The sequence below is a fragment of the Danio rerio genome, chromosome 10 (assembly GCF_049306965.1).
Source record: "Danio rerio strain Tuebingen ecotype United States chromosome 10, GRCz12tu, whole genome shotgun sequence".
Classification (NCBI taxonomy): domain Eukaryota; kingdom Metazoa; phylum Chordata; class Actinopteri; order Cypriniformes; family Danionidae; genus Danio; species Danio rerio.
In genome coordinates this window covers 40,596,245-40,620,353 of record NC_133185.1, presented here as the reverse complement: position 1 = coordinate 40,620,353, position 24,109 = coordinate 40,596,245, and the positions used below count along the sequence as shown (strand labels likewise).

At 35.6% G+C, this 24,109-nt stretch overlaps 2 protein-coding genes across 4 annotated transcripts in view; one reads left to right on the top strand and one right to left on the bottom strand.

The window, feature by feature from the left end:
• Nucleotides 1-21,987, top strand: part of smg6 (SMG6 nonsense mediated mRNA decay factor) — a 32,531-nt gene extending 10,544 nt beyond the window's left edge. Inside the window, 11 exon segments of one of the 2 annotated variants that reach the window (NM_001423852.1) lie at nucleotides 108-169; nucleotides 560-705; nucleotides 791-907; nucleotides 2,804-2,978; nucleotides 3,062-3,278; nucleotides 7,542-7,703; nucleotides 7,849-8,016; nucleotides 10,201-10,345; nucleotides 10,419-10,636; nucleotides 13,207-13,288; nucleotides 17,498-21,987. In NM_001423852.1, coding sequence (NP_001410781.1) covers nucleotides 108-169; nucleotides 560-705; nucleotides 791-907; nucleotides 2,804-2,978; nucleotides 3,062-3,278; nucleotides 7,542-7,703; nucleotides 7,849-8,016; nucleotides 10,201-10,345; nucleotides 10,419-10,636; nucleotides 13,207-13,288; nucleotides 17,498-17,628 — 1,623 coding nt within the window. In that variant the 3' untranslated portion in view covers nucleotides 17,629-21,987. 2 annotated transcript variants of the gene reach the window in all.
• zdhhc20a (zDHHC palmitoyltransferase 20a) overlaps nucleotides 18,268-24,109 on the bottom strand; it is a 30,948-nt gene continuing 25,106 nt past the window's right edge. The window contains exon 14 of one of the 2 annotated variants that reach the window (XM_005172672.6): nucleotides 18,268-23,875. The gene's annotated coding sequence lies outside the window, so the exon portion shown is untranslated. The remainder of the gene's footprint in view (nucleotides 23,876-24,109) is intronic. The other variant, NM_001083549.1, reaches the window with a different exon arrangement.

Sequence of the window (24,109 nt, the reverse complement as noted above, 5' to 3'; positions counted from 1 at the left end):
TAGAAAACAATTTATTTATTTTTTTTACTACGAGGAGTAGTTGCTGTTATTACGGCAATTTCAGCTGAAATTACATTTTCTCATGTTTTTTGTCATTTTCTTCACAGCTCAATAAGAGATTTATTTTGAGTTTTCTGCACGCTCATGGAAAGCTCTTCACAAAAGTCGGGTAAGTCTTCATTTTGTCAGATACGGCTCAATTTAAAGATGTTTTATTCAGGGTTTTGGACAATTTTAAAGTGCTTATTCTGGGAATTTGTTTTATAAAATGATTAAATTACACAATTGGTATATTTTACTCTGTTTACTTTGTTTAAAGCACATTTAAATATAGCACAATGTGGACCCAAAGGGCTGTACTGAATCAAAAGAAAAAGGGGGGAAATCCGCAATAGAGGAAAGAAAATAATAATGATCAAATATGTATTTATTGAATGTTTTGAATTTATGACAACTCTTACTTGCTGGTAATTACCACAGAAATTAATTTAGATTATTTGAGTTTGAGCATTGATTGACAATATTCTCATTTGCATGATGTGTCATGATTGGTCTTCAGGATGGAGAGTTTCCCTGCTGTAGCCAATCGAGTGTTACTGGAGTTTCGCGCCCTCCTCCAGCATAGCCCCTCCCCCCTCGGGAGCACACGCATGCTGCAGATCATCACCATTAACATGTTCACCATCTATAACGCACAGATCAGAGGTAAAAACTTTACCAGTTCCATAGATCCTGTCCAGTTCATTGACAATCTTTCCTGTGTTTCAATTTGCCATTTTTTTTTTATCAGCCAAAGGACAGGGTGAAACTCGGTCTGCATTAGAAGAGCAGGCCATATCTCTGGGTTTAGCTATGTTTGGTCTCCTTGTCCAGCGCTGTACTGAACTCCTGAAGGAAACACCTACTGGTGAGTAAACTACACATTTGCTGAAATGAAAAAATGTATATACATTAATATCACAAAACACACCAAAAGTTTAATGTGCATGCCAGATAGACATAGTTTAAAAAAAAAATCTGTTACACATTTTTTTACACTTTTTTTTCTTAAAGTTAAAGTTGCTTTAACTGTGAGTGTAGCTTGAGTCCACTTAACTTCAGCTAAAGTATGTGTTGACATGTGGCTTTAGGATGCATTTTTTCAGAGCAATCATTTGGGCAATGCTAAATACATGTTGGTGTCACGTTGGCACAGTGGGTAGCACAATAATGACATGAAGCTTGAAACCGAGGTGGAGTGTGACCATATAAGAGGGAAGGGCCTCCGAGAAATCCATATATATATATATATATATATTTTTAATATTATCAACATAAACTGATAAATGACGTGTTATTTACATTAATTAATTTAGCAGAAGCTTTTATACAAAGCAACTTACAAAGCAAGATAAAAGAAACACTTCAAATTATCAGTGCTCTATCCCAGCTGTAAGAGCAACAAATAACAACTTGACTTCTGGTTGATCAATTGGAAAAGTGGCAGAAGGTAGATTTTTCAGATGAGTCTTCTGTTGAACTGCATCCCAATCATCACAAGTCACTTCTTGGACCCAATATTCTCATAGAAATCATTCAAGTTTGGTGAAGAAGAAAAAAAATCATGGGTTGATGTTACATTCAGTATGAGGGCGTGTGAGAGATCTGCAGATGCAGGATGCCAACATTAACAGCCTGAGGTATCAGGACATTTGTGCTGCCCATTACATTACAAACCACAAGAGAGGGCAAATTCTTCAGCAGGATAGCACTCCTTCTCATACTTCAGCCTTCACATCAAAATACCTAAAAACAAAGAAGGTCAAGGTGCTCCAGGATTGGCCAGCCCAGTCACCAAACATGAACATTATTGAGCATGTCTAGGGTAAGATGGAGGAGGCATTGAAGAATCTTGATGAACTCTAGTTCCTCTAGTCCTGCAAGAACGCTCTCTTTGCCATTCCAGATGACTTTATTAATAAGTGATTTGAGTCATTGCAGAGATGTATGGATGCAGTCCTCTTATGTCAGGGTAGTCAGACACAATATTAATTTTTTTTTCCACTGCACAATGGCTTTATATTCAATACTGTATATTATTTCTGTTAAGTGACAAGGCATTTGTCTAAGCGAAGTCAGACCTTACTGTCCTAATTAAATAATTAAAAATCAAGGCATGATCATATTTTATTTTGGTAAAATAAGCGTAATCTAGAGGCCTTTGTCTTTCATATAAGCCACTTCTGATACCAAATGATCAACTAGAAGTCAAGTTCTTATTTGTTGTTCTTAAAACTTGGATACGTGACAAGACTTTTGTCAGGTGGTGTATATGCCATGACAAGTCGTTTAGTTAGTTAAGCAGGTTTTTTTTTTTTTTTAATACGCAAACACACAAACGAGGAAAGAGTGTGTCTCATACTAGTGCCAAAGCACACTTACCTTTTAAAAGTACATTCAGAATCCAGAACATAGTGTTTATGAGAATGTTAGACCTCAAGCACATCAAATTAAAAGCAAATGAGGAGCGGCTTAAAGGTGGCGGCACATGTCAGATACTAGAAAGCATTTGATTGGCCAGAAGATTTGATGAGAAACTGAAGTATGAGGTGACATCAAAAAAAATATTGATATATTTAGGCAGAAGTGTCAAACCCCAAGCTTTTGATGCATACATCTTCTAAATTTTACACTGTTTTGGAGTACATTAGCTTATAAATATCCTTATTTATTTAAATGTCATTAGACCTTTATGAAAGAGCTGCTTATCTCATTATTTGTTAAACTTTGACTAAACATGTTTTCTCCTTTTTGTCTCTCCCAGAGCCGATCCCTGCCGAAGAGCTGGGGGAATTTGATGAGATGGATGATGAGGAAGGGATGGTGCGAGTGTCTGTCTTCCCTCACGACCTCCGAGAGCTGCTGCCTAGCATGAAGGTCTGGTCCGACTGGATGCTCGGACACCCGGAAAAGTGGAACCCTCCTCCATGCAGCATGCAGTGAGTCCTGCTTGCATCATGCTCGTTGGACCATGTTGATTTAATGCGAGCTGGAGTAATGAACTAGAGCTGTCTGTGTTTAGGGGGAGTCCAGACGTGTGGCAGTGTCTTGCGGATTTGTGCAACTCTTTCTCTCGTGTGTATCATGGGGAGGTCCTGCTGTATAAAGCGGATGCAGATGGAGAAGGAGATGAGGAGCTCAGAGTCCTGCAGCTGGAGGAAGACAAAATGCTGTCTGGGTTTGTTCCGCTGCTCGCTGCCCCACAGGACGCCTGCTATACAGACCAGGGAACAGATGCGGTCAGTAATGTGTTTTCATATGCTATATTGTAGGGCTGCACCGTATTTCCAGTGTTAAGCACGTTCCTTTAAAAGAGTCATTGGTTCTAGTTACTTCTCACAATAGGAATTGAGTTACATATTTATAAAAGTAGTTAAAAAATCAGGGCCAGACGGAATCTGCGGACGTTTTTTGCTATTTCTGCGGAGAATTTTGTAAATCTGCGGATATCTGTGGAATGATTTTGGAAGTATCATAACTAAAACCTTAATATATGAACTAAAAAGTAACACCTTTTTAACTTTTATTTAATGTTTAAAATGCAAATCTAATTAGATTCACTTTATTTAGTAAACAAAGCAAGTGTCTCGTATAATATCTCTACTAAAAGACAGAAAATATGACTGTACACACTGCATTGTACATAAATCTGATGAACATTTTCATGTTATTCAATAAAGTTACTTTAATTAATTAAAAAACTGAATAAATACAGATTTACACACATTTACTCAAGTAAATAAACAGAATTAATGATAGACTAAAAATATGCGGAAATCTGCAGAATTCTGCAGAAAATCTGCACGCGCATATTCCGTGTGGGCCTACTAATAACCGGGGAAAGTAACTATTGCGTTACTTAAAAAAAATCTAGTGTCAAATGACTATAAAATAAATATAAAACATTGTACACTAATCTACAATATTTTAATGTTGTTGTGGGACAATGAGAGAGACAGCAGCAGCATGTCCTCAACTATATATCTAGATATTATTTAGTTTAATTCTGACTGAGTAATAAGTGTTTACGGTGGAGAAAAATTAAGTTGTATTTGCTTTGACATCGTGGCTTCGTCTTCTCCTTTGTTACCAGAGCTCACGTTATTACCTGTGTAGCCATTCATTTTGTGACGGCATGTGACAACATGAGGTGCTTCATTAGATTAGGATTTCTTGTCATTGATGCAGAGAGACTCTTTTTTTTTTTTTTTTTTTTTTTTTTAAACTCGTGGGCATAAGTTGCATAGTACAGAAACATTCTTGCCTTTCACCTCAATGAGGGAAAAGTCATGCTTCTATTTCCAGTTTGCAAACACTACCTTTGAACTGCTTGGATGTGCCATCGTTCTGACTCCTGGTTGTTGGTGTGTGCATGTGTGTGAACACCCGCCCTACTCTGCCTCTGATTGGCAAACGGTGGAAATGTACTTTATCTAAGACACTGTTCGTATGAAAACTGCTTCAGTGTTCTCAATTATAGTAGCACTCATTTTAATGTTGGTAACGGTAATGGTGTTGTAACGGGGGAAATAGTTACTAATTTGATTTCTCCTTAGTGGAAAAAGTATATGCGTTAGTAATGCTGCTTATTTATAGTTCTGTTATTCCCATCACCGAGAATATCATTTTAGCATCAGTATTGCAATGTGTGTATCCGCAATAGTCACACCGCAGGATCTGCAATGTTGACTATTGGGATCATAGAAGATCTGGAGCCACAATCATTGAAGATTTTTACCATAATAGAGCAAAAGTTTATCACAAACATGTGTTTTAAGGCCTGTGACTGTATAAGTGTTTTTATGCAGTTGCAGCATTAGTAACTTTTATAAAAAATGTTTTGAATTATTTATTCAATGAAGACTATGCAATGCAATTTTACCATTTTCAGGGATGTAAACAATAACAGTAAGTCCTAACATATTTACTGTTGTACATTTTTTCATTTCCATAGCTTCCGGGAATTTAAAAAGCTTGACATGTTGATAAATAATGTTATGATAGCTGTTTTAGCGTAAAGTTAGGATTGGATTGCCTTTCTTTTTTTTTTTTTTACAGTTATGAAATAGTTTGACAGTAAACAGAAAATGCTCATGGGCCAATGGCATCACCACATTGAAATGGTCTATTTAATTTCTCTACCAGAATTCGTACCAAACAGAGCTATTTAAGTCATATGGTGAAGTTGTATTCATATCGCAATATATATTGAAGAAAAACAAAGCATTGCAATGACAGATTTTTCCAATATAGGTCAGCCCTACTATATTACATCCTTAAGAGGTGACATTTTTTTGTTAACCCTTAATATTGAAAAAAAATCTCTGGAGAGCTATGGGGTATATGCCGAAGCATGCTAATAGGACTTTCAATTTGCCAGTAACCTGGGTTAAGCGCTTCCGGCGAATTGAATGCCAATGCAAAATCCGGTGCGTTCAAGGTCTGTTTTCTTTAAAAATCAGCGATCTCCACTAGCCGAGTGATATCTGATTTAAAGTGGGTCTCAGATTGTACAAAAAGCACTGCATTAAATTACATTTCCCTCGCCATGTCTTTATAATATTAGCATTTATTTTACCCCAGTATATTCAATGGAGCTTCTGCGTTAGCCTGCCGATTCTGACGAGCGCGTGCGAGTAAACAGCTTTTTGTCTTGTTTTACGCTTGAGCAACTAAATAAATGCTAAAGTTTATTTAACTGAATGTATTTTAATGACATTACAACATCGATGCTGTATGAGGAACCGTATAAAATGGTAAAAAGTTCACAATAACAGGTCACCGGAAGTGTATCAGCATTGGAACTGCACTAGCTCGGCATATACCCTATTGAGGTTTATACCAAGGTTTATTACAAGACTTTAAAAAAATATATTGTTATCAATGTCAGTGAAGTTATTATGAGTTTTTACGCCTTAAATTTAATCTCTCAAATTTTCTGGAATAAATGTTTTCTCTGAATTTTCAGTCAAAAAAGGTGCTAGTTACGTTATAAAGAAACTGGACCTTCAAGCACTCAAAGCGCATGTTTGCACACTGTTTCTTACACACTGCTGGTTTTGGTTTCATTTCAAATTAATTTGTTTAGGCCTGATGTTTATAAATTCTACTATTTTTTTATGTAACTTATATTTTAATTTCTTTTTCTGTTCTGAATAATGTTTTTTAGAAAAACTAGAAGGATAATAATAATTATAATTCATTAAAGCTGTTATTTTAATTTTATGACAATTTTTACCCAGTAATGCTTATATTTACCTTATATAGGTACAATTTATTAAATATACAGGGTTTGAATGGTCATGAAAAAAGTCATGAAATTTTAACATGGCATTTTCCAGGTCTAGAGGAGAATTTAAAACAACAAATAATACCACAAATATCAGGAAAAATCATGCAAAGTCTATTTAACAAATATATATTTGTAATGGAGGCCAGCTAGCAAAGTGCTATGCAGGTAAGTCTCACTCCTGTCACCTCAAAAGAGGTTAGAGCAACTGACTCCCATGCAAAGAATCGTTGGTTCGATTCCAGCGATGAAGCAGGTTGTGTGCAGTAGGACTGGTGGGTTACACGGGGGCTCGTCCAGGATGGGAGTGAGGTTTAGGGGTGTGAGTGTAACGGAGGCCAACCAGCGAAGTGCTTTGCAGGTAAACCTCACTCATCTGACCTCAAAAGGTGCTCTAGCGAAAGACGCTAGGGCTATGGTATTTAGTCTTCTTGAATCGCCAGTTCGATCCCAGCTCAGATCGGGTTGGATGTAGTAACATCAGTGGGTTACATATACTATATATACTATATATATAAGTGCAGCTCTACAAGGCACTCAGTTCTAACATTTGTTTTCTGTCATTTTCTGTTATTATTATTATTACTTTTTTGTATAAATGATGCATAGATGTAGGGTTAGTTGTTGTTCTTGGCCAATTACATGCTCTCATATTATTTCAATTAACGTTATTGTGTAAGCATTATCCAAATACATTTTTCTTTTGAATAGTAAACCACATAGATCCTCCTGTATTTTAGTCTACGCTGTAAAAACATTGTATTCAATTTAATAATGTATCCGTCGACATTACATGAAACAGTAGCTCATGAATGTTTGCCTGAAGCATTTGGAGAGCACTTGGAGAAATCATGACATTTTAAAAGGAAAAATGCTGTGGAACACCATATATAAGTATATTGTATTCATAATATATGAAGTACTTCTCTTGTAGAGGATTAAATTCTTCTTTACAAAGACTGCAAATAAGTTTCAAGTTTAATCTCATTTCAAAATTCCCTCTAAGGTTTGATTTATAAAAATCATTGAGCCTTTAAAAGTCTTGTTCATCTTTTATGTTTTAATGAGAGCAGATACTCATGGTGCTGTTCTCTTTCTGATGACTCAGAAATCACACGGAAGGAAATTAATGAATCTAATTACCTCAGATGCAGCTGTGATTATATCTCATCTGTCATCGTATCACATCTGGATGCTTGTTTTTGTGTCGCAGGCTATAGCCGCTGACTGTAAGCGAGTGACCGTTCTCAAGTACTTCCTGGAAGCTCTGTGTGGGCAGGAAGAGCCTCTGCTGGCTTTCAAAGGAGGAAAATACATTTCCATGGCAGCACCTCTTACACCCAGCATAAACACAGAGAACAAGGCGCAGGAGCAGGTACAGCAAACCCATCATTAGCTGAATTCAACATCAAAGAGTTTTCATCAGTTTTCCCCGAATCAATGACGCTCGTTTTCCGGTAACCCATTGAGTGTAAGCTTAAGTGTTTGTAGCACTGCTAGATCTGTTGCTGTTTTCTCAGGAGGATGATGTGATCGTGGAGGAGTCATCTCTGTCTGCGTCAGAAGGAGAGATTGATGGAGAGATGGAGGGAGATGGAAGTGAGGATGATATCAGAGAGCTGAGGGCACGACGCCACGCTTTAGCACACAAGCTGGCACAGCAGCAGAAGCGCAGGGACAAGATACAGGTACATCAGGATGCCATCTGCGTCTGCTAGATCCAAATCACACTCCACTGATAGACAGGAAGCAGTATGGATGATGAGCTAAGGACATCTCTTCAGATGGTCAGGCTCCTCCTTGCAGCGTAATTTAAGCCTTAGAAGAATTTCTGTCATTTTTAAGGCCATAGAAATTGTTAAATCTCATTTCAGATACATTATTTTATTTCCTTTTAGGCAGATAACATACAGTTGAAATCCAAATTAGTTATTATTCTAGTGAAATAAGATTTTGTTTCAAATTTCCATTTAATAAATTGATGTTTAACAGAGCAATGACATCTTTTTTCTTGATATATATATATATATATATATATATATATATATATATATATATATATATATATAWTTTTTTTTTTTTTTTTTTTTTTTTTTTTTTGTCTTCTGGAGAAAGTTTCATTTCTATTAGTTTAGCTGGAATAAAAGCAGTTTAATTAATTTTTTTATTAAATTATTTTTTTTTATTATTGTCTACAGAACAAATCACTGTTGTCCAATGACTTGTATAGTAAAACTAATTACATTAGTTAGGCCTTTAAATTGCACTTTAAGGTGTATACTAGTATTGTGCAAAAAATCTCGTAAATATTATGTAGTCATCATGGCAAAGAAATTATTGAAATTATGATGTCTAATCATGTGTTGAGAAATCTATTCTTTATTAAACAGCCCTTAGAAAATATTTTAAAAAGAGTTACAATTTCACAGGAGAGGTAATGATTTGGACTTTGACTGCTTAATTTAACAATAATAATAATATATGAAATATTTTTTTTTCCCTCATTTGCCAGTGAGAAAATAATTTTGACAGTGAGAAAATAATTTTGATTTTGCAGCTTTTTAATTAGGGCAGCACAATATATTGTTTCTCTGGTGACAGATAAAGCTTAACGTGCTGCAATTTAAGAAAGCATGTGCAATTACAAAAAAATGTCAGCAAATTGAGAAAAGATGTTCATCAGTTTGACTCACGTGCTGCAAATCCTCACAACGCAAACACGTTTTTAAAAAAACGTGCTGCATTTTCACACAACACAATGGCAATGTTTCAAGGAGACCCTAAAAAGTGGCAGACCCGACTATTTAGGTTATGGTTATTTAGACTAATAAATACTGAATAAAGACACTGGAATCAGCATATTAAAATAAACAAACAAACAAAAAATCACCTTTCAAAGATCACCTACAACTGCACTGAGCACAGTGGCAACAGCAGCATCCATCCCCTTAAAATATTTCCATTGTGTTTAGATGTTTTTATTTTATAAGAAAATGCAGATGAAGATCGTTTATCAATTTGCTGGCTTTTTTTTTTTTTTGTAATTGCAAGTGTTTTCTTAAATTGCAGCACGTTAAACTCTCTCGGCCACCGTACGTTTCAGCATCGATATTGCAATGTGCACATGCTCAATAGTCATGTCGCAAGATATGTAATGTTGAGTCTGCATTATAGTTGACCAGGAGCTACAGAATTGTATTAAATTACTGTATTTATACGGAATTTGTGAGATTTATGTGAAAAAAAAATTTCTAACGTATAATTTTTGTCTTATTTCTAGTCCAAGTATGTACATTTCAAATTGAAAACAATACTGTTTTACTTACCCCACTTGCAGATACTTTTGCTTGATTTAAGGAAAAACTCTCTAATTTTGACTAATTTCCTCTGATGTTAAAAAAACCCAAATATTTTACCTGATCAAAGTATATTTGGACTTGAAATAAGACAAAGCAAAGTAAGAAAAGCATTTATTTGCATGCCATTTATTCACGTTCTGTCCCTGAATACTGTCAGGCTCCCCAGAAAACCATCAAATAGTGCTAATCAAACTCATATCAGAATATTTATCACAGAAAAATAAAAAATATCCCAATATCAGACTTTTTCCAATATTGTGCAGACCTATATTTATTTATATATATATATATATATATATATAAATGAATAAACTTTGTTTAGTTTTTTTATACTTTTGTTTGCAAATGGCTATTTTAATTAAAAAATGACACAACAGGCAAAATATTAAACAGTAATTTTTACATGAACACAATGAGCATCTTTTTGACAACAAAAATGATCAAGGTCATGTCCATTTATTAGTAAGTTTTTGTTGATGAGCGTACATTCAGAATATTTTTTGTGTGCTCCAGGCTGTTCTGCAAACAGGCGGTCAGCTGGAGATCGAGGTCAGACCCTTCTATCTTGTTCCTGACACAAACGGCTTCATTGATCATCTGGAGGGCCTGAGGAAGCTTCTGGCCTGCGGGACGTACATCCTGGTGGTTCCCCTTATTGGTGAGACCCTCTCTGAAGAGTAAAACAAAGCCTGTGTTTCCATCTGTCTAACGTGTGTCTGTGTGTCTGACAGTGATCACGGAGCTGGACGGTCTGGCTAAAGGACAGGACAGTCGCGAGGGCGTTGGGAACGGTGCTCATGCCCGTCAGGTGCAGGACAGAGCCCGAGCGGCTGTCATGTTTCTGGAGAAAGCCTTCGAGTCCAGAGACCCAAGTATCAGAGCGCTGACCAGCAGAGGAAACACACTGGAGTCTATCGCCTTCCGCAGCGAAGACACGTCTGGACAGAAGGTCTGTGGTTTCTTGCTCTATATCAAATGGGGTTTTATACGTAGCAGCCAACTGGACAAAAAAAAATATGCGCTGCAAAAACACTCACTGCTGAGCATTTTTAGAATAGAACTCACACTTCTGCAGAGACACAAACTGGTTCGGTGGATACACACGCTTAGGGGAACTAAATAGGCTTCTACTTCAGAGCAGGATCTAATTCAGCACAATAGGAACTACCAGTGATGTAAATTTATGATGGATTGAATTATCACCAACTTTAGTACTACATGGCTTTGCACACTGAAGTCCGTAACCAAACAATACACATAGAGTCTGATGCATATTAATTAATCACGAAAAAACGCTGAACGTTTCAGAGGCAGTGATATGTTCTTCTTTTTTTCTCCAAAGCAGGACAAGAAAGAAGAATATTCTACATGTTGTGTTCATTGAGAAAGGAGAGTTCTCCTTATCAAAGTTTATTTAAGGAAATCAGTGGATTTTTGATGCATTGCTTGTGATACTTCACATATTACTCGCATATACAAATCCTGAACAGAGACTGGCAGTACCTATAGGCATTATAATAGATGGCGGCCGTGATGATGTGTCGAAGCAACAGAGCAAAAGCGGACCATGCTTTCTATTATAATGTCTATGAGCCAGTTGTCAAATGTATGGACACAGGCACACTAAACATCAACAGGGCAGAGGTGCGCCAGTCACTGATTCTCCAGCATATAGAGGTTCTCAACTGTCCGCCACGTTTTGTCTTTATTTTATGCACTGGGCACGCGCGAGTTTTAGTCAAAATACACACAGGAGAAAGTGATGGTGTTTAACCTACATGGACATCTGTAGTCGAATTATTTGCCAAATTATTAATTGTTGGACTTTAACTGCAGTTTGGCTCTTTCATTCAGGGAATTCATTCATGCCCCTCGCGACAAACGAGATATTTGATTCGAGGAACTGCTCTAAGCGTGTATTTTTCATGCAATGTTTGATACCGCACGGCGAATGAGAGAAAAAAAAACTCCGCATTTCCAGGAAACTTAGATGCACACGGCAGGTAGCGTCAGAAAGCCGCGTGTGTTATTCCGATCACAAAATGCGGTGCTAACATGTTTGCACTCAGTGCAATAGTTAACTTAATTCAATACAAATAAACTGAATAAACAAAGAGCACTGGTCGCTCACTTACCAAATCTGTAGAGACAGGACAAACCCCAGCAACTAGAGCCGCGTCTTTATTAAGAGGAGACTACAAGCGAATCCGGATCTCAGCGTTTGCAGATGAGAACAGCTCTCAGGTAAACAATAATCCCCCTTAGACACGTAAGTTATTTTTGTCGAGCGTCGCATACACTGTTAATCCACACGTGATCCAGATGAGCTCTCACAGAGAGAAAATGAAAACGAAACTTAATGGCAGCAAACTATAAAAGCAACACTTCACGCTTGTTTTGCCAACACAACGTGGCGTCTCTGTCGTCTAATCACTGTGACAGTAATGAATATTAATGAAGTTGCACAATAGAGTGCGCTGATTGGTTTGAACCAAGCCTTACTCATGCATTAATGCATCACACTGTAAGACGTAATAAGACTCACTCTGGCACATACGCCCAGTCTGCACGCTGGAATACATTTATTGTGTCATGGCCGTGACGCAGCTTCAAAAATTAGTTTCAAACAGGAAGTATGAATTTGCTTGAAATAACGCAAAAACAACCAATTTACACTTTTTAAGCGAAATATAGGTGTCCTAATAGTGTTTTTAGCAGTGTGGGACACATATACGACTGTCAACAGCTCAAAAAATGTGTTTTGGTGTTTCGTGACCCTTTAAAGGCTTAACTAGGTTAACTAGGCAGGTTAGGGTAATTAGGCAAGTTATTGTATAACAATGGTTTGTTCTGTAGACTATCGAAAAACTATCTAGCTTACAGTGGCTAATAATTTTGTCCCTAAAATGGTTTTTAAAAAATTAAAAACTGCTTTTATTCTAGCCGAAATAAAACAAAATACTTTCTCTAGAAGAAAAAAATATTATCAAACATTTTGTGAAGAATGCCTTGCTCTGTTAAACATCATTAGGGAAACAATCAAAAAAGAAAAAAAAAATCTTAAAAAAAAGAGAGTGAAAAATTCTGACTTTAATTGTGTATTTGTTTTATTTAATTTAGTGAATGCATCATTTTGAATAACGTCACTGTTTTTTTTTTGCATTTTTAAAATTTTTAAAAACACTATAGTTATTTATAGCTTTAATATATATATATATATATATATATATATATATATATATATATATATATGTATGTATGTATGTATGTATGTATGTATGTATGTGTGTGTGTGTGTGTGTGTGTGTGTGTGTGTGTGTGTGTGTGTGTATACAGTATATAGCTTTATATAAATAGCTTTAATATCGGTGGTCTTTAGGGAGTGTAGAGGACACACACGCACACACATTTCTGTGAATGTGTAAAAAAAGCTTTCAGAGGCTGCTAAATACACACGGGGGCTTCTTCAGCCTGTAGTTTGAATCAGCCGCTCACTGTCCTGTCCATGTGTCTCCTCAGGGGAACAACGATGACGTGATCCTGTCCTGCTGTCTGCACTACTGTCAGGACAAAGCCAAGGACTTCATGCCTGCTGAGAGAAGTCAGTTCACATTCATCTGCATTCACTTTTATACAAGCTCAGTTGATGATGATGATGATGATGATGATGATGATGATGATGACACCACACCCAGCCACTCATAACCACAAAACAAACTGCAGGAGGCCAAACATTATTCTGCCCATATAGAGCCCTGCATTTAAGCCGGGGCCCGAATTCTTTATGCCGCTAGGGCTGGGCTTCAGGACAATTTTTACATCATAGCTAGCACGCATATCGGGCTTCAGGCCTGCATTAGAAAAAACTTCAACAAAAAAAATGTTTATTAAGATCTGATGTACACGCTCCGGAAGCACCAGTGATGTCTTGCGCATAGAGATTTCCAGCCATGTACAATAGAGAACATAAAGAGAAAAACTGCCAATGGCGAACTTAAAACTGTAAAAAAAAAAAAGTTGGAGGAAACACAAACTTCTGGTCAACTTTTCAATTAGTGACAACTTTAAATGATGAGCCAACTGGTTATGCACAACTTGTAAGTTCATGGCTCCTGTAGGATTTTATTCCAGTTATGCACAAATCCAGCACCGCTCCGCCTCATCCTCATTATTCTTATTTCAGTCTCAAGAAATACTGATGCTTGCTGTCCAAGTCTACATTATTTAAGGGCATTCATTATGACATCATTCTGATGTGTTTATTACATTTAGATTTCAAAGAAAATATATTCATATTAAAAAAAAACGAATGAAGGAAAAATCAGACACTCAAGACGTAATCTTTAAAATGATGACATTAAAACATTCATTCATTCATTCATTTTCTTGTTGGCTTAGTCCCTTTATTAAACCTGGGGTCGCCACAGCGGAATGAACCGCCAACTTATCCAGCAAGTTTTTACACAGCGGATGCCCTTCCAGCCGCAACCCATCTCTGGGAAACATCCACAGAAACATTCACACACACACTCATACACTACGGACAATTTAGCCTACCCAATTCACCTGTACCACATGTCTTTGGACTGTGGGGGAAACCGGAGCACCGGGAGGAAACCCACGCAAAGGCAGGGAGAACATGCAAACTCCAGACAGAAACGCCAAATGAGCCGAGGTTTGATTCAGTGACCTTCTTGCTGTGAGGCGACAGCACTACCTACTGCGCCACTGCCTCGCCCATATTAAAACATTTGCAAGCATATGACAGTGTGTGATAGTGAAGAATTAATTAAAGCCTTTACACAGACCGAAACAGATCATCCACCCGCACAGATGGGTAGTGGACGGGCTCAAACAAAAATAGAATTTGTATATTTTTCCTATAAAAAAAAAAACATTTTAAAATGAATTTCATATTTATTTTTGTTGTTCAGTTATCTACTAGATGAGATAGAAGAACGAATAACATTTGAGGTAAAGTGCTTCAAAACAAGTCCGCTATATGCTTCAGCGCCAAAACACCAACTGGATGCCAATTAAAATAATAATCCAGCCTAAATAAAATTAAAATAGTTTAAAACACTTTGAATGTAAGTGGTTCCATGCGAGGAGGCTGCGCAGCTGGATCTGAATTTTCCAATGAAAGAGACTCGGGCTGGGCCTGGAGTTTCCCCGGCTCAGGTGCTGATGAGACTGTGGTGCGGGAATCAGTATTTGTCTCATTAGTTTTAGGCCTTTTGGCAAATGTCTTAATTAAGTGGATGTGTTTTAAAGAGAGTTTACTCATATTGAACCTTGTTTTAAACAACAGCTATCTGAATTGTAAGTTTTAGTGTGCGGAAAAATCACCAGCAAAACTAAAGCCAATAGATTTCATTACCCTTCTCCCACTATGCAAGTACATACACACTTTAAAACACACAAACGCACACCTTTATTTATTCTCATTCTTTTTTTTCTGTCAATATATGGTAGTGTATACTGTTTAATAATCAATTTAAATTATGTAAAAAATGAATACATAAAACATACTTTAAATACCTAACATTTAAGGCCCTAACATTTATGCCCATTTACCATGGCTACTTTCCAAAGTAAATAATTTAAAGCATTTTGAAGTTTTAATAAGAGTTTTTTTTTTTATTTTATTTTTTTTTTAGGGATGATAAACCGTTGTTATTGATTTAAGTATGGGAATTTTACCTGGTAATGATAAGTGATTAGTCTACAATAAACAATCATTTTGACATTAAGATGAACAAAAATATGGAAAAAGTTTTCAATTTAAACAAAAATATAATTTAAACAAATAGATTCACAATGTTACTTTAAGATTATTTTAAACACTTTGATTTTAAAATAGGTTTCGTTTAATACACTACCGCTCAAAAGTTTGGAGTCAGTAGGATTTTTAAATGTTTAAAAAATAAGTTTCTCCTCTCCAAGACTGCATTTATTTCAACAAAGATACAGAACAAACTGTAAACTTGTGAAATGGTTTTGCTCTATAAAATAAATGTTCAAAAAGTACTTTATCATTCCATTTAGTCATTTATTCCAGTGATTTAAAGATGAATTTTTAACTTCATTACTCCAGTCTTCTGTGCATTTCTGCACAACAGTTAATGCATTTCTCAAAACAATTAGTACAAACTACAAAACCTAGCTGATAACCTGCAAAAGCGTGTCACTTGCTCAAAATGGATAGTTTGTTCCTCAAAAGCAAGTATTGATGTCAATGAAAGTGTCAGTATCATCAAGATGAAAAGTCCTGACACCATTATTTATGAACAAGATAGTCAAATGGCTTAGTCATGTTTTCATTATGACAGTTTACTCTGGACATTTTTTCCAATGCAAAAAGGTCAGATTTTGGTGACACTTCCTGAAAATGCTCAAGACAGCGCCATATACTATTTGCACAGCCATTTGAAAACTACAGTAAAGTTAGACATCACTGCATTTACTGAGGTATCTGAGTACAAGACACTGAATATGTATGTTTCACATGTTTACTGCATTTGCTCTTTACAATCCTAATTTATTCACAGCATTGTGCAAAAATATAAATACACCCTTATTTACAACAAACAAACTTATTGGTTGCACAGCTTTTAACAATATTGCAGTTCATATCAGAACTGAACCTACAACACACACAGGTCTGTAAATCATTCATGAAATTGTTCAATTTAGAAGACTTTTCAAGAAAAAATTAATTGAATTTTGAAATTTTATCAAATTTGTTTGACAGATTTTGACAACTAGTTCAACATTTTTGTTTGTAATGACTCGAGTAATATGGAACGGCTATTCAGCATTCACAAGTTTAGTTAATTTTGACAGACATGACACAAGCAAATGAAATTTTTTTAAACAGCAAAGAGTTGTATTAAAGCAACTGATGCATGTCCAAAAGCATTTGCAATTTGTTGGAAGGAATGAGAAACTGCTACTATCATCTGCACAAATTACTGATTGTTTTGAGAAATGCATTAACTGTTGTGCAAATGTAAATAGTGTTGTGAAAAACGCACCAAAGTGACTGAGAAAAACTGTAATACTACTCCCAATAAAATCACACTTATGATAATTCTAAAATACATTTGTTAAAAACTGTAAAATCTTAAAGCTGTATATCATATAAAGGTGTATATAATCATCCAAACATGAAATATGACAGTTAATTTTCTCGCGCTCATGCCATGAAGGTTTTTATTTTATTTTCTTCATTAGAACATTAAAGAGTTTTAGCTGAAATCATGGTTCATTTCATTCCTTTGAGTTTCATATAATGCAAGTTAATGGTCGCCTGTTTTTGAGATTGAGAAAATTAACAAATGCATACAACTCCAGATTTCGCCTTCATGCCAAAAATCAGTAGAATATTAGGTAGAGATCATGTTTCATGGAAGATATTTGTTTTAATTCCCACAGTTCATACATCAAAACTTAACTTCGACAGCTTTAAAGGTGATTTCCTCAATATTTTAGATTTTTTTTAACCCTCTGATTCCAGATTGCTCAAATTGTTGCATCTCGGCCAAAGATTGTTCTATTTTAAACAAGATATAAAATAAAAAAAATATTTATTTTGCTTGAAGATTTCCAATCATTTACACTTATTACTGGTTTTGTGGTCGAGATGCACAAATTAGCAGCAAATAAAATTGACTAGTGTAAAAAATGTCTTCTAAAACGATGATTTGCAAAAAAAATTTTTTTATTTTTATTTTTTTTTTAGATCACAGAATTTTTGTTCTTTTCCTTTTCTCTGTCTTGATCATTGTGTTTTCTATTGCTCCTTTAGATGGTCCGGTGCGGTTGCGTCGTGAGGTGGTCCTGCTCACAGACGACAGAAATCTCCGCGTCAAAGCTCTGACCCGCAACGTTCCCGTCAGAGACATTCCCGCCTTCCTGATCTGGGCTAAAGTAGGCTGAAGCGCAAGCCTGAGCCACCGCTGAGAAACCAGTCATCCTGCGCCACAACAGCCGGAGATGAGCAAACACACAGAGAGGATCAACACACAGGGGAAAGACTGCCAGTCAGTCCAAAAAGTGAGACACACATCAAGCCACTTTTCAAAGAACAAGGATTTTCCCCTTAAACGCAGCGTGCATAGACAACCGCTTACTCCTGAGGGTGAGACGCACACGTAGCTGATTCAAGCGAGAGAACGAGGAAGCAGCGTCGGCTCTTCTGCTGTTTGGAGTGTGTGTGAGTGAGTGTGGCGTCGCGAGCAGGCGGATGCAGTCTGAAGGGCCTGTATTGAGGTGAGTGCTCCAGTAGGGGGCGACAGACAGTCTCATGTTCATCTTTCAGGCCCACAGAGGCTCTGATCTTTGCGTTTTTATTTTTTCATTGCCTCGGTGCATGCTTGGTTTGAGCTAAGCATGATTGTTTTAAAGCTCTTTATTTGCGTATTTCAGTTTGCCTTGTGTCAGATTGTTGGTTTTGCGGTTTAATCGCCTCATTTTGTGTCAAGGAATAATTGTGTAATCAATCTGTCGTCACACTAGATGAATCAACTCTGGGGGTTTTTTTAATAAATAAAATAACTTGACACGTTGCTCAAAAATCATCACAACATCAATCTTTAGTTCATTTAGTTTGCTGAATATTGAAAACACATGAACAATTTGTGTGCTGTAAACATACAGTCATCGAAATAATCAAGGATAAACAAACAATGGATGCAGTTTGGTAAACATATATTAGGAAAAAAAACACCATGTTATCTTGTTCATAGTTCAACGTCTTGAAATATCTATTTTTTTTTTTTTCTGTACAACTCGACTAGTTTGTGTTTTGGCTTTTAGTGTGGTTATTTTCCAGTTATAAAGCTGAATATTGTAGTTGTAATGCCACGTCAGCTTGTTTTAATGGTCAGCCTCAGCTTTCTGTCGTGTGATCAGAAGAGGCCAGCATCTGAAGAATAACAACTCACCTCTGATTACACGTCTTCCTCATTTGTTTTTAATGTTGTGGATTAAATTAATCTGAGTTAAGAGTTTGTTGTGTTTCTGCTCGAGTCAACATGACATTGGAAAATCGATTCATCCCATTTATATTCTGGGTCATACAGTTCATTAAATACCCAAGACTTCATTTTATAATGCATACATTGTTAAATCTGCAAAGTACAAACAATGAATTGAATTAGACATGGCAAAATCTGTGCAAACTGTTCAGACTTCAGAAACATCTTTAAATATAACATCATAAACCAAACTGGCCTGCAGGGTAAGTACAAAATAAAACACTGAAAAACTGTACACTTTTCTACAAAAAAAGCTCCTCTATATATGTTTGGTATTGAAATTCCAGTAATACATTACATATTCATGAGAGTTGTGATTGATTAGTGAGTTCCTTGATATTAAAATGATTATTTTTGGCATAATCCTGTTGATAAAGACAATCATGTCCTCATATGAGCACCAGCAGATGCAGCAGTCATTATTCTCAACACATGGCAGAATGATGTTATGGTTACATCAGCTCAAGTCTTCATTAAAGAGACAGTTCACACACAATTGTTAAAAAAAACAATCAATATTCTGCAGGTCTTCATGGTCAAGTTCAATTTTGTTTACATATTTAACAGACCCCCTAGTTTTTTTTTTTACAATTTGTTTGTGATTTTTGCGATTAAAATGACTAATTTTGTGGTGGTCATTTCCAGAAATTTAAATTTATAAAAAATGTATCACATTCAGTAGCCTACTATGCACAAGTCATAGAAATAAAGCTTCTTTATTTTGGTCTCTTGTCAAAACAAGATCTAAAATGTGAGGAATTAAGCCAAAGGAAGGTTAGCGATTTTATTTTTACCCACAATCTTGACATCATGTACCTCACACATAAGACATGCGTTTGGACTTCCCTTACTTTAATAAAAATAGAAAATATTGCTATCAAACTTATGGTACAAGGAAAGAGTCAAATGAACGCAATTATTGTTTTGAAGCACATTATATTAGGCTGCCAGCCATACATAAGGGGCAGGTGAGACACCATTTGGGACGCGCGATTTCCGAGAGATCATTTGTTTTTAAGCCTCCGGCAGTCTCCCGCATATGCATAGATTCCCAGGAGACATGGAATTTCTGCAAATACATCACGAGCTCTGCGTATGCAACATCTATAAATCATGTAAAGCAATTAATTGCAAACTGAAATAATTATAGTATCTATATGGGTTAGAATTGGATGTTTTATGACATTTAAACTTTTTTTTTTTAATTATTATTTTCCGCTTAAAAATTGTGACTTGATTTTTGTGTTGGATTTAGCGATCGCAAACAAACTAGAGGGTCTGATTAAAAAGTGGCTCATGTCCAATATCTGCATGTACACTAGTACACGCACCAAAGATGCATTAAACTGTATGAGGAAAAAAAAAAAGCAGGCACTGACTGACAGCTGCCATAATAAAATAGTGCTTTTTCACCATTCCTGTATTTACCGTTTACATTTAATAATGCATCTTTAAACATTTATTGCTCTCAACACTGTTGATAAGCACTTAATGATCAGTTGATTTAGTAGTTTATGACAAAAGTTTTTTTTTTCTGCTTAAACACGAACCATAATCAACTCGTGTAATATGAGGAGAGAAAAATAAATATTTTGAATTGGATCACTTGAATCATTCAGTATAAATGTGTCCTTTACTCAGCCTCATGTGGTTCCAAACCTTTGAGTTTCTTTTTTTCTTGAATACAGAAGCCATAGACATCTATGGTTTAAACAAAGTACTATGGAAGTTACAGCGAAAAACTTTCCAACATTCTTCAAAATATCATCAATTGAATTAAAAAGAAACTCCAGCAGGTTTGTTTGTAGAGGATAAATAAAAGACAGAATTGACTTTTTTTCTCTGAGTGAACTGTTACTTTAAAGTGACATCATTAAACCTTCATCCAGACCGTCTTTGCTTTTCAATAAGCTTCATATAAACATGCGGCAACTTAAATAGACAATTCTGTAAAACTACATAAAGAAAATAAAAGTTCAGCACAAACACAATTCAATAACCTCAACGAACGTAAACTCTGAAGTTATGGGTATTCGTTTTTCCAAGCAGAGATATGCAAGTATCCCAGTCACGAATGAGGTCAGAGTAATAAGAAGAGAGGAATAAATGAAGACGGTGCCGCTGTAAACACCTCAGTGAAAAGTACAGCAACATTACACAAACAAATCTTCAAACTGGAATATCAGAACTCAAACTATTAGCTCTGACTTGCTAAAGGTTGAGTTCCTTCTGAGCTGCATGTGCTACACTATCTAGAAACCTCAGGTGTGCTATAAAGAGAGAGTTCACCCAAAACTGCACACTTATTTTATTTGACTTTTTTTGCTGTAGTTGTGGTCCCTGGTGATTCAAAAATTACAAGTCAACTTGGAATGTATACATAAATAATAACTAATAATATAAATGCATTGATTTCATTTAGTTTTGAAAGTGTCCTACATCTCCCATAGTCTGGGTTGAGTAAATGAATAGGCCATTTTCATCTTTGAGTAGGGTTGGGAATCGATATATTTAAATATATCGAATATTTAAACGTAAAAAATCAAATACTTAGATTAAGAATCGGACACTTGCTATAAAATAAAAATTTAGATTCCTGTATGTACACACATTATTATTTCTTCACAGACAATCTGCCAGGAACTGTCGCGCCCTAAAATTAACCTTAAATTAGCTATAATCTAAACCAGTGTTTCTCGACCATGTTCCTGGAGGAGCACCAACACTGCATGTTTTAAATGTCTCCCTCTCACACCCATTACACATCTTTCAGTCCATGTGCTCAAAAGATTACATGTGGTGAAAACGATAACAAAGATAAGTGTAATCATTGCAATAAACTCAGAAAATGTAAGAAGTATTAAAATGTTCTTTTTTTACGGTCCCAATATGTTTAATCTTTTTCTTCTGAAATTTTACAGAATTTTTTTTTAAGTCTGCTTCATTCTATTCAAACTGAAAGCCATGCAGCGCCCATAAATTGGTGTTTTCCCATCAGATACAGCTTTGTAAATGCTTTATTTCATGTACATGGTCTTTAATGTGCTTTTAATACATTTATTCTATTTAAAGCAGCATTCACAGAGGCGAATTTAACCTCGAAAAAGTGACATGATGGCGATGAACGTGATTTATTATTTTTTTTTTTTGCATGTGTGATAAATTCCTGATCCTTTGCAAATTGTTTTTGAACAGTTATATATAATTAAATTACTTTCAATGTGTTAAAATAAGCATATACATATTAAAACTGTAAAACCTTTATTCCCCGTCTGTTAGACATGTACTTTATGATGTAATTCATAATTAAATTATTTAATGCATGAAGTAGACTAGCATGTTCATAAAGTGTTTAATTGATCTGGAACTGTTAATAAGATATTTTTCTTGTAAATTTTAAAAGTTGCATCAGTAACCTTATGTGTCTCCTTTGCCCGCTGGTCACGCTGTAGACATTAGTTAATGTATTTTACTAACATGACCTAATAATGAATAATACATTTTCATCATTTTTTTAATCATAGCTTAACATGTACTAACGCATTATTAAAATCCAAATGCATTAGTTAATGAGCTGCGAGCATGAAAATATGAACATGAAAAACTTAATTTCCATTAACAAGGTTAACAAACATGAACAAATTCCTTAATAAACAGGGCCTAAAGGATTTTGCAATGATGTTTTACAATGGGATTGAAACTAGGAATCTATAAGAATCGAAATCGGTAAGCAGAGTCGATAAGAATCAAAATCAGTAAGCGGAATCGATAAGAATCTAAATCAGTAAGCGGAATCGATAAGAATCGAAATCGGTAAGCAGAATCGATAAGAATCGAAATCAGTTAGCGGAATCGATAAGAATCGAAATCGGTAAGCGGAATCGATAAGAATCAAAATCAGTCGGTAGGTTGAATCAATAAGAATCAAAATCGGTTAGCGGAATCGATAATAATCGAAATCAGTAAGCGGAATCGCTTAGAATCAAAATCGGTAAGCGAAATCAAGAATCGAAATCTGTAAGCGGAATCGATAAGAATCAAAATTAGTCAGTAAGTTGAATCAATAAGAATCAAAATCGGTTAGTGGAATCGCTTAGAATCAAAATCGGTAAGCGGAATCGTTAAGAATCAAAATCAGTCGTTAAGTTGAATCGCTTAGAATCAAAATCGGTAAGCGGAATCGATAAGAATCGAAATCGGTAAGCGGAATCGCTTAGAATCAAAATCGGTAAGCGGAATCGATAAAAATCTAAATCAGTCGGTAAGTTGAATTAATAAGAATCAAAATTGGTAAGCGGAATCGATAAGAATCAAAATTGGTAAGCGAATCGATAAGAATTCAAATCGATAAGTGGAATCGATAAAATCGTGACGATACTTAACCCTATTTTTGAGTGAACTTTCCCTTTAACATGATTCACACCCTCTGCTGCAAATCCTAACCTTGAACTGAAGGCACAAAGCTGATAGTATAATGCTGATGGGCATAAACTAAAACAAAAAACCTCAGTGTTAATTATCGGGTATATTTTTGTGTGTGTGTGTGTGTGTGTGTATACATGTATAAACAAAGTAGCTATTAAACACTATAAAGCGTTCCAGTTTTGTAATTATCTAAAATATTAAACGCCTCATTGCACTTTCTTCTGAATTATCACTCAAACAAATACCTACTACATAATCTACAGTATTAGTTGAGGTGATGTTGCTGTAGTGAATGAACACATTCTGATCAAATACTGCATTGCACTCGCACATGTTAATTTAGATCCGTAAACATCTGCAAAACCATTCCACACGAAAGTGCATCTTGGGTAAAAACGCCAGACTGAGTTTTTGGCCTACACAAATAAAGCAGTCCCCGAGATTAACCATTGTATTTAGGACTAAGAATCAAACTTGAAGGTCATCTTAGGGTATTTTGGTCAGACAGATGGACAAATGGAAAAGTGAGTTATGAAGATCCGTTTGGTGTGAAGAGCTTGAGAGTCGGATACATAAACATCCACCAGGGCACTGGTCTTTCCTGGAAATAATGCTAACCTTAAGGCATTGTATCTGAGGGCTCTGCGGTCTTCCACGTGAGGTCTTATAGGAAACAATACATCCTGAAGAGAGGAAAGATGTCCCAGTGCCACTGAAAACTCCTGTAAAGAGAGACAAAAAACACTAAGTTTAAACAAACAAGGAAAAGCGCCATCTACTGAACATACTTTGAATTAAAAAAAAATATAATTAATTTCATAACTATACATATGTTAACCTATTGAAAGAAAACAGCACATTTCCATCAGAAACTCTGACAACACCAAATTATTTCAAAAGTTATTAGATCTTCCATACTTTTATCACATTTAAAGGGCCATGAAACCCCCTCGTTT